This window comes from Macrotis lagotis, chromosome 4, assembly GCF_037893015.1.
Source record: "Macrotis lagotis isolate mMagLag1 chromosome 4, bilby.v1.9.chrom.fasta, whole genome shotgun sequence".
Classification (NCBI taxonomy): domain Eukaryota; kingdom Metazoa; phylum Chordata; class Mammalia; order Peramelemorphia; family Peramelidae; genus Macrotis; species Macrotis lagotis.
In genome coordinates, this window is record NC_133661.1 from 7,718,332 (window position 1) to 7,729,676 (window position 11,345).

An 11,345-nucleotide genomic window follows, 5' to 3' on the forward strand; every position below is an offset into this window, starting at 1 on the left:
ATTCAAAGGAAAAAGAGACATGTACTTACTTTTGGTGGGGGGGGGGCAAGATTAATGGTCTTTATTAATGGTCCTGATCATTCATCTTTGTTTGAGAATTCATTTAACTTCTATTATTAGAGTCATCAAAAAATCCTCTCTCCCCTCTCATCTGTTTTGCAGGTAAGAATCCAAGAGAATCTGAAGCGCAGAGAGGGGTCAGTCACATAAGTGAGTCCCAGAGTTATAATTGAAACCTAGATCTTCTGAACCCCAAAGCAGTATTCTGTCTATCCAAGATAATTTATCCAAGGTCTTTTTGAATCTGAACAATCTGAGACTCACCCAACACATCAGTGAACTGAACTAAGTGCTTAATGGGTGATGGAAATAATGGGTGCATAGATTTGAATGAAAATACTTCTGAGTTAAGAGACCCAAAAACATTCTTTCTAAACCCTGCAATGAACTTTTGCTTTTTGTGTAAGATTTTTGTTAGCTTGTTCCTAATCTCATCATTTTGGAATCAATTAATAGAGACTTGTGGGGTGCCTGCCCTGGGCTCAGCATGGTATGCATTTAGAGAAAGAATTTCCAGGAATAAGCAAGACATGACAATCCCAGCATCTGGCCCCAAGCAGACTTCAAGGAGCATCCTGTTTTCAGGTCTATATTGATGAACTAGAGAGTATTCAGAGGAGGATAGTGAGGGTGGTGGAGGACCTGGAGGGAGTGAGAAGCAGGAGGACAAGATTGAAATGTTCAAGGGTTTGAAGGACTCTAGCATAGAATACTTAGCTTACAGAATTAGGAAGACCTGAGTTCAAATCTAGCTTCAGACACTCTCTGTGTCATTGGGCAAGTCATCTAACCTCAATTTGCTTCAATTTTTCTCTCTCTGGTGGATGGGGATGATTATGGCAACTATGGACAGATGTGAGGATCAAATGAGATAATGATTGTAATGCATATAGCACAATCGCTGGCATATTGTAATTGCTAGCTACTATCCTTATTAAGCAAGGGCAATGGATGGAGATGGAGGTCGAGTTAGGCTTGCCACCCAGTAAAAAGCTTCCAAATAATTCCAGGTGTTCTTATAAGCTGCTTTGGGAAATAGTGGGTTTGCTCCCCACTGAAGATCTTCACACAAAATCTGAGTGGCCAGCACTAGCCTGGGCTTTGCAGGGGATTCTTGCCAGGTTTTGGTCAAATGAGACATTCTCTGAGGTTCCTTAAAGTCTGAAATTTCCTGCTTCTAAATCTATGATCACATATTTTCATGTGACAAGGCTCAGTGGAATGGGCAGGGTGCCAGGGATTTCTTAAGGATATGCTGGGCCTCTGATAAATTGATTCACCAGAATCAAGTGAAGGGAGTTGAAAATAGCTTTCCCAAGGTGTCTGTTGAAGCAAAATGAGGCTGCTGGCCTGAGCCACCTGCCTAGAACCCAAGTCCATCCATCAGAGATCTTGGGCAGATCAAAGGAGGTCATGGGAAGCACCTTGAGAAACTTGGAAATGTTATCAAATGTGAGCGGTGAGGACCAATCAACCCAGAGGCATGTGTCATCATTGAGATTAATGTAGGGATATCAATGAAAACAAATCATTCCCAGTCCTCAAGGAATTCATATCATGGAGGGTGAGGGTAGGCAGGGGCCAGAATTCACATGAGATTGTGAGGGTGGCTTTTTCTAAAAAAACATTTTTCTCTGAATGTTAAACTATATCAACAATGAAATTATATGAAGAGAGTAGCTTGGGAGGAACACTGACTGAACTGAGTCTTGATACTGTTATCATTTTCTCTTGCTGTGCCTCAGTGTCTTTATAAAAATCAAGTTTTTGTAACTCCCTGAAGTCCATGGATTTGATTTTTTTAAAAAAATATTTAAAGATTTTATTTATTTTGAGTTTTACAATTTTTCCCCCAATCTTCCCCCCCCCCCAAGGCAGTCTTAGTGTTTACATTGTTTCCATGGCATACATTGAATGTGATGAGAAATCATATCCTTTAGGAAGAAAAATAAGGTATAAGAGATAGCAGAATTGCATAATAAGATGAGGGGTTTGTTTTTTTTCCCTCCAAATTAAAGGTCCTTGGTCTTTGTTCTAACTCCACAATTCTTTCTCTGGATACAGACAGCCCCCAAATTTTCCCTGATTGTTGCACTGATGGAATGATATGTTTATAACTGTGGACCAGTAGAATTGGTTTCCTTTGCTATCTTAAATATTTTATTTTACATTCAAAAAAATCCAAAACACCTCTTTCTCAGAAAAGGTTCATAGGTTTCCCTCAACTGCTGCCAAAGTGCTCCTTGAGAGAAAACTGGGTGTAAAGTCAAAGAGTTTTGCATTAGATAGCAACTAATGTCTCTCCCAGTTCTGTCTTTTTCTTTCTTCCCTTTTTATTTGATATAAGGGATAGCTCTCTGGGTAAAGAAGGGATGTCAGGCAATGAAGGATGTATAAACACAAAAAAATGGTGTCAAAACTACAAATACTGTATCTTTAAAAATTTAATTTTTAGCAGTCTCCAGAGTCTTGGTGAGAATTGATTGAAGCTCATTTTATAACATCAATAATTTTTTAAAAGACAAAAAAGCTTTTTAGTTAAAGAAAAACTATGTTTAGTGTTGACAACCCTGCAAACACTGAGCCAAAGAATTGGAGCTGATCGCCTCTTTTCCTTTCTCTGGGCCTTTTACTCCTTGTTTAAAATGAGGGGATTGAGTCCCAGGGTCAATGGATGAACCCTTCCACTTCAGAATCACTCATCTGCTATGAGTTATAAGCCTATTCTTTTTTTTTTTTTTTTTTTTTTTTAGGTTTTTGCAAGGCAATGGGGTTAAGTGGCTTGCCCAAGGCCACACAGGGCTAGGTCATTATTAAGTGTCTGAGACCATATTTGAACCTAGGTCCTCCTGACTCCAAGGCCGGTGCTCTATCCACTGCACCACCTAGCCGGCCCTATAAGCCTATTCTTTTGGGGGGCCCACAAGGAAAGTAACATCAAAGACTATCAGGCAACTTCCTCTTCCAAAGTTTAGTTGAAATGAAGATGAAACCTCCAGTGGAGCCTCCCAAGCATTAGAACAAGACCTGGGAGGATGCATCTGGAGTCCAGTGGGGAGGAAAGAAAAAGGAGTTTGAGTAATCTGAGTTCCCAGCTTGAAGGTCACAGGGGCTTTCTTGTCTTAGGAGGAGCCCTATGGGCACAGTAATTGAGATTTATCTTAAGACTGCAACATGGAGATGGTTGGCAAGCTTCTTGTCTTAGTTTGGCACGTGGGCAGGAGAGAAAAGGGAACAAAAGGGTTTAGACTATTTCTAAGGACTTTGCATTTCCTTGTTTAAATTTGGACCCCATTTCTTTCCTATAGGAAGACGCTTTCTTCTGGGCCATGAGGTTGGGGTCATGGTTCTAAGAATTCCTAGCCTTAGCATTATTCCCATTTTTTCCTTTTGGTAATTCTGTTATCATTGGGATAACCATGGCTGAATGAAGACAGCATCAGTGAATGGGGTCAGAAAGTTGGAGCCCCTTCATGCTTTCCAGGCACTTTTACTGTTTGGATTCCCTGTCCTGGATATATATTTTTCATAGGATCAGACATTTAAGTAGGGCAGAGACCTTGAAGCTTGTCTGGCTCAATCCTCTCATTTTCCTGATGGGAAATTGAAGTATACACGATTTAAGGACCCAATGAAATAACATGTAAATCTTAAAAAAAAGTCTCGTATAATTATTGCTAAGCAATAATAGTAGGCATTTGTAGTTTACTAATTGGAGGATTTAAACTATTCTTAAGGAACTTGTACAAGTTCCCCCCAACTCCCTCTGGTCCATAAAACCCTTTCAGACATGTTGTCCTTCCGTTGTTTCAGGCACATCTTGACTCTGTAACCCCATTTGCAATTTTCTTGGCAAAGTTACCAGAGTAAATTCCCATTTCCTTCTCCAACTCATTTTACAAATGAGGAAACTGAGGCAAACAGGGTGCAATGACTTGTCCAGGGTAACCTAGTTAGTATCTTTTGAACTCAAACCTTCCTGACTCCAGCTCTAGGCCATTTAATAATTGTTTCCAGTCATTAAAGGGGAGAAAGGAAAACTAGTGGAAATCCAACAGAAAAGGATTTTATTTTCTGATTTTAAAATCTTTTTAAAACAGGCCAGTGTCTAGAGTGCTAGACTTGAGTCAGGAAAACAGTTCAAATCTTACCTCCATTAGCGCATGACTTCTGGCATTTATAAAATGGGGAGGATAACAACCTTCCCCTCCCAAGCTTCATGATGGGAATGGACAATAGAGCTCAGAAAGTGCTTTCAGAATCATTAAAGCCTTAAAGGAATGCCAGTTATTAGGAACTATAGATTTCTGGGGGAGGGGCGTATGGGGTGCCTCCCCCATGGCAACGTGCTTTATTCACCCGAAGCTCGCCCCTACCCAGGAACCCAGGATATGGACAATCTCGGTTCCTTCTCTCCCATCGTCCTTCACACTTAGCTGGAGGCTCCTAGGCTAAATCTCTTTTCTGAAATCTAAATTTAAAAGGTCATCTAAAAGGAGTAAGATTTATAGGCTGTGACATTGATTAGGTGGCCTTTTTGGACCTTGCATCCAATTAAAAAGGAGGAAGAGCTCGTTTGTGGCAAGTTAAGGGTTTCCTGGTTGTTCTGGGATCATTTTCTCCATGGTAGACAGAAGTGATACTGAGATGACAGTTCTCTGGATTGTATACATAAGACAAAGGGAAGATGCCAAAGGTTAGAGGGAAAAAATGCAGACCATAGCATAATGAAAGAGAAAAGAGTTCAGTGAATGTCTGGAGATAGTGTCCAACCTTCTCCTCCAACCCCTCCAAATCTCCCAGAAATCTTACTTGGAGACATCACTATGAGGCAGCACAATGGACATAATAACCAGGCCAGGGGTCCCAGATGACTTGAAACAGCCATGGTCAATGTGAAGATAAAAGCAAGCTATTTGCTGGACATCTCCACCAGGAGGGACATGCCTAGCTAGACTGGGAGAACTGACTGCTTTCTGCCTAACTCTTAGCTTTCTAAGCCCCATCCCTTGGAACTTTTTGCTGGCTACTGAGAGGATCCACTTTCCATCCTACCCCAACAGTCATACTGCACACACACACACACACACACACACACACACAAATTCCTCTATTCCACAGAAAAATTTCATTGTCACCAGAGTAATTAGGTTAGCTGATGAGGGTCTGGGCAGAGTTTGAGCTTCCATCTTTTGCTCCTCCCCTTTCTCTAGGAAACTCGCTCAAAAGGTGTTCCACAAGATCAAAAGGAATATGAAGGGGAACTTGGGGGAATTGAGCATTAGATCTTGGCAGGAATCTGGTTTCTCTGTGGTAGCTTCACTGAGGCTCAAATTCATCCAGAGGGTTCTTGTTCATGGTGGCAATGGAGAAAATCAAAAGTTCTCAATTTTAACATGGCCGTCCAGGGAAGATTTCATATGTGAACCAAAACAGATAAAAATGGTTTGGTGGAGGGGTCATCTGCTTAACATACAAGAGGAAGGGAAGTCATGTCTGTGAGTCATACATAACATGGGGCAGTGAAAGATTGGATGAAGAAGAGATGAATGAGCTCAAGGTCCTTCCATTTTAAATTAGAATACAAAGAAAGATACATGTACTGAGAGAAAGTCAGGCACAAAGATTGATTACTCTAGACAACTAGATAGGTAGAAGAAAGGGAAGGAAAAAAAGATAGCAAATTAGAGGGGAGAGGTACATAAAGAGGACTGAAGAGGAAAAGAAGGCAGAGAGCATTTCTTTACTTCCAGTGTCAGGAGCCATTGAGAACTTAAATACCTCTGAATCAGGTCTCTGGGAAAAGGGATCCCTGTGAGAAGCTCCTGGATGGATCCCGGCTAGAGCTCTCAAGTTAATGCTGATGATACACTCCCATTAATATAAAAGCTGGCCATGGAGATACTTCCCTTAGAATTGAACCTTTGGAGAGAAGTGGACACAAGGTCATGTCACTAATCATGGAGGTAAGTGGCTGCCCAGGATTCAAACCCAAGTCTTAGACTCCTTAGCCCATTGCAAACTTCCAAGGGGCTCAGTAATGAGGGTTGAAAGGTTGAAAAGAAAACACAAGAGCCCAAATTGTGAAAATGCAAACCAACTCTATTTCATTTTAAAGGGAAGAAATCACTCCAGTGCCACTCCACCCCCCATCTATGGAACCCATGTCCGGGAACACTGAATTCTTTGCCAGATGTCAAAATCAGAGGTTAACAGGATAGAGAAGAAAGTGATCTCAAAGACCATTTCTCATTTCCTCATCCTGGGAAGAATGACACTGAAGTTCACAAATAGAAGGCAGAACCTGCCTCATTCAGAGTCCAAAAGATGCCAATTTCTCAGCTGAACTGGGGTGGGTAGAGAGGATTTGGGCTAATTCTCTAAGGCCAAAATTTACTCAGATCACAGTAGAAAGAGCACTGAATCTAGAGGAAAAGAAGACATGAGTTCAAATCCCTCCTCAGATTTTTTACTAGGTAAAAGCTTGGGAAAATCACTTCCCCTTCTGCTGTGTTTCTTCATCTGTGAAATAAGGCAAATAGAACCTACCACTAAAGGTTGTGCTGAGAATCAAGTGCTTGGCACAAGGTCTTGCCCAGTATAACCACTGACCAGATGGGTTTCCTTCCTGCACCCTTTTCACATGGCTAAAGAAATCACCCTGGAAGAGTAACAGTTTTTGAACAAAAACCAAGTACTATGAGGATTGCCTCCCTCTCTTCCCTGACTTTAAACCTCAGTCCCTTCTCTATTATAGAATAAGTTGTTGACATGGAAGTTAAGAAAGCCCGGGGCATGGCCATTCATGGGTTGGGCCTGAGTCTGGGGGCCCAGTACTGTGCCAGGCACCGACATGCTGGGAGAAGCTGGGTAGGAGTTGGGGCCAGAGTTTCCCTGCCTGGCCAGACCTAAGTCCCCCACTGGTCCCCCTCCAGCTCCTGTGAGGTGCCTGGGGAAGACTCCACAGCCATTAGTCAGGGGCCCCGTGGTGGACATGAAACCAGAGAAACATGGACTAGGCTCTGGAGCTAGTAGCGAAGGCTTGGCCTCAGAGTCAGAACTGGGGGAAGTAAGCACTTCTGAGGAGGTGGAGGCCAGGAGGTCTAGGTTTTCAGTTGGGTTTTTGAGGGTCCCAGAGCTACTGTCTTCAGACTTAGAGGCAGCTGCAGGTGTCCCTGTCCCATGGGGGTCCCCTCGTTTTTTCCTCTTTCTTCGGAAGTTTCCATGATCAAACATTTTCTCACAGTTTGGGTCCAAGGTCCAGTAATTTCCTTTCCCTGCAGGAGAACAGTAGATTGGTTTTTCAAGATGAATTGAGAACCAGCTTCCCTGCCAATTAACCTAGGATCACTCAAATAATGACAGGAGGTAGAGCCTAGAACTTGGAATCAGGAAGACCTGCAATCAGAACCTTCCCCTGACCATGGTGGTGTGATCCTGGGTAGCTCACAGTCTCTCCGAGCCTCATTTTATAAATGAGAATAAGGCCAGGGCTATTACAGCTATTACCCTCCCTCCAGGGTTGCTAAGACTCAAATGAGGGACTTTCTGGTAAGTGTTAGGGAGACCCCAGCGATGTTGTGAAGGGAGACCACAGCCTCCTTCAGACCTCTCTCACATAACCCCTGCCCTTCCAAGGTGACGTTTTGAGGGCCCCAGCTTCCATAGGAGCTTCACCTCCCGTTTGAAGGTCTCAAGCTCCCCACCTCTCAGGGTGGGCACATCTCCCTCAGGCCCCTGATGACATCACAGGTCTAGGGAAGGGAAGGATTGGGGAGAGCCTTCAGAGCCCTCATCTTCCGGATGGTCCCGGGACTTGCTGAGGTGGGAAAGCTGAGCAGAACCTTCGGGTCTTCTGAGGCCCCCTCCAGATTTGTTCAGCACCCCCTCCCCCGTTCTGGAGGCCAAGCCCAGCCAGGGAGCGAGGAGAAGGCGGGAGGGCAGATGGGGCCGGGCTGGGGGCAGCCTACCTGGGTCGTCCTCGTCGCGGGGCACCTTCTTGAAGCAGTCGTTGAGGGACAGGTTGTGGCGGATGGAGTTCTGCCAGCCGCCCTTGCTCTTCTTGTAGAAGGGGAAGCTGGCCTCCACGTACTGGTAGATCTGGCTCAGGGTGAGCCGCTTGTCCGGGGCGCTGTCGATGGCCATGGCGATGAGCGCCGAGTACGAGTAGGGCGGCCGGATCGCCTTCAGCAGCTCCTGCTGGTTGGACAGCGACAACCAGGCCAGGTCTCCGCCGGCCGCCGCGGGCAGCAGGGGCCGGCCCGGGCCCCCGAAGCCGCCCAGGTAGGACGGCGGGCTCAGGGCCGGCCCGGGGAGCCACAGGTAGGGGGTGGGCCCCGGGCCGCCGTAGTCGGGGAGCCCCAGAGCCGGCGAGGGGGCCGAGGGGGCTCTGGCCTGGCGCGGGGGGAGCCCCGGCGGGTAGAGGCTCCGGGGGTCCCGGTAGACCGCCAGCTCCAGCAGCTCCTGGGCCCGGGGGGGCTGGGGCTGGGGCTGCGGCGGGCCCGAGGGGCCCGGCAGGACAGCGGCTGGCGGCCCCGGGACTCTCATGCCGTCCCCCGCAGTCTGCGCCCCCGAGGAGGCGAGAGGGGCCGGGGGCAGAGTGACCTGGGCACCTGGCGCTGCTGGAGTCGCAGCCCTCCCAAGCCAGGTCTGCCCAGCTCAGTCCAGCCCTCCTCCCTCCCCTTCCTCTTCTTCCCCCGCCCCGCCGGGACGTTAATCTGTGACCCACCCCCCACCCCACGCTAATGCTGGTTCACTCAGCCTCCACAGTCTCCAGCCATCCCATTGGCCTCCCCGGGCACCCCCCACTTTCTGAGAGAAGCCCTGGGCTCCCCCCCTGCCCGGGGAGCCCGGGACATCGTCCTCCTGCTGCCTGCCTACTTCCGAGCCTGGGGCCCCTCGTTGAGCCTCCCTCAACCTTTCCTCTCTCCCTCCTTGGGTTCCTCACCACCCCACTCCCGGAGCAGAGGCCCGAAGGTCAGCACTCCTAGGAACTTCAGAGAGGAGGTTGAAAAGGTGCCTTCCAGGGCCAGTTCGAGTCCCCTGCCCTTGGAACCAGAAAGAAGCTCCCACTTCTAGTCTGGCACACACCACCTCCCACGAAGTGTGGGAGGCTAGCGGAGTCGGAGAAAGATAAAAGCTTCCCAAAGGGATATGGGGGGCTCTTCTCCTCCACTGAGGAGGCTGGGTGGCTATATGTCATGCCCTCAAGTCTCTCCTGAATCTAGGAGCCTCAGTTGCTCATTTGTGAAGAGGGATGTAATGCCCACTCTAACTCACAGAGGAAACCCTGCTGAAAAGATTTCTTTGAAAGAGGAAACGGGAGCTTATCATCCCCAATTTTGCTGAAATAAGCAACTGGGCCCAGAAGGGGCAAGTGGATTGCTCACTGGTAAGTAGCCCAATTGGATTGGCATCCTGACTCTCCTGCATGCACAGATCTCCAGTCATCAGCTATCCTAGGACCCTTTTTTCTGAAGCCCATCACTGCCCCTTGCCCTCTTTTATCTTTAGTTCCTTCCCACCAAAGCCCAGGGAAGCAGGTCCCCACAGTCTGGTGGGAGGCAGAAAAGTATGTTCCAGACCCTAAGCACTGAAGTCTTTCCAGCCCTCACCTTAAGGTGAGTTGCATCCCCATGGTGCAATCCAGATTCCTAGATAATCACCAAACAGAGATCAAGCACCAACTGTGTGTCAGATGCTGCTATGCACTGGGGATGCAAAGAAAACCCAAATACAGTTCCTGCCTTCAAGGAACTCACAGTTGAATAGGGAAGACAATGTGCAAACAACTTAAAAATACCACTTACATAAAATTAATAGGAAATAATCAACAGAGAAAAGGTTCTAAAGCCAAGGGGAAACTGGGAAAAGTTTCTTGTAGGAGGGATGTGAAAGAAAGCAGGAATCAGATAAAGAGCCTTCCAGGAATGACACACAGGACAATGAAAATGAGTATCTTGTTTGAGGACCAGCAAGGAAGGCAGAATCACTGCCTCAACAGCATGAATTGATGCTGAGGGAAACGAGCAGAACCAGAATAATATACTACACACTAACCACAGCCTTGCTCATTTCAGCAAATCAATAATCAAAGGCAATTCTAAAAGACTTGTGATGGAAAGTACCATCCATATCCAGAGAAGGAACTGTGGAGTTTAAATGAAAATCAAAACTTAATATCTTCCATTTTTAAAAAATTTATTATGTCTTTGTTTTTCTCACTAGTATTTTCTTTCTTCCATTTGGATCTGATTCTTCTCTCACAATATGATCCATATGGATCTGTGTTTAGCCTAGTTACAAATGTAAAGCCTATATCAGGGGGAGGAAGAAAGGAAAAAAAATGTTAAACTCAAAATCTTGCAAAAAAAAATGATTGGTATAAATGACCATTGCATGTAGTTGGAAAAATAAAGAAATAAAATATATATATTTTAAAAAAAGTAGCCTTGAATGATAAGCAGAGGATTTTTTTTTTAATTTTATCCTGGAGGTTATGGGGAATTTACTGATTGGGGGTGGTGGGGTGGTGATGTGATCAGATATATTCTTCAGGAAAATCACTTTGACAGCTGAGTGGCAGATAGACCCAAATGGAGAGAAACAGTCTTGTAACTCGCAGAGCCACAGGCAGGGTATTAAAATAGCCCAGGTGTGAAGAGATGAAGGTCTGTAACAAGGTTGTTGGCAGAATCAGAAAAGGGGTTTTATTTGAAAGAGGTTACAGAGATCAAGTGAGTAAACCTTGATGACAGATTAGATTTTGGGGGGGGGGGGGAGAAAGCATGAGGAGTTGAAAATAACACCTACAATAAAGCCAGTGAGAGATGTAACCCATCCCGGTGCCAGTAGCACTGACAGCATTGCTAGGTGATCTGTTGGCACAGCTAAAGGTACAAGGATAGTGTCCTAGGCCAGGAGTTTGGAAGACTGGAGTTCAAATCCAGCCTCACACTCTTGCCTCCTCTGGGGAGCCACCAGAAACAGATTGTGTGGGACGTCATGAGAGTCCAGGGCCCGCCATCCACTAGCCTTCTGGGCCCCTTGGCAGTGATAGGGAAACTGGAAGGAAGAAGATTGTTTTGGGAAAGATATTGAGGTTTGGACATGATTTGAAGTTGCCTACAGTTTGAGATGTCTATTAGGCAGCTGTTGGAGATGTGAGACTGGAAGTGGACAAAAAGGTGCAGACTAGATGAACAGATTTCAAAATGAACAGTTCAGGGATAATAATTAAACCTTGGGAGCTAATGAGATCACCAAGTGAAACAATGTAGTGGGAA

At 45.9% G+C, this 11,345-nt stretch overlaps 1 protein-coding gene across 1 annotated transcript; it reads right to left on the bottom strand.

Annotated features, from left to right (window-relative positions):
• Window positions 1-5,847: 5,847 nt before the first annotated feature.
• Window positions 5,848-8,718, bottom strand: FOXI2 (forkhead box I2). The gene is made up of 2 exons (XM_074236293.1): window positions 8,031-8,718; window positions 5,848-7,337 (listed from the first exon to the last, which is right to left on the bottom strand). Exons 1-2 carry the CDS (start codon window positions 8,605-8,607, stop codon window positions 6,790-6,792), a joined length of 1,125 nt encoding a protein of 374 aa, XP_074092394.1. The 5' UTR covers window positions 8,608-8,718; the 3' UTR covers window positions 5,848-6,789.
• Between the last annotated feature and the right edge of the window lie 2,627 nt (window positions 8,719-11,345).

What these genes read in the sequence shown, in the direction of transcription:
- FOXI2 (XM_074236293.1), bottom strand. Translation starts at nt 8,607, where the DNA reads ATGAGAGTCCCGGGGCCGCCAGCCGCTGTCCTGCCGGGCCCCTCGGGC. An exon ending in CCGCGACGAGGACGACCCAG is followed by an intron (nt 7,338 to 8,030) that starts GTAGGCTGCCCC and finishes GTTCTCCTGCAG; the next exon opens with GGAAAGGAAATTACTGGACC.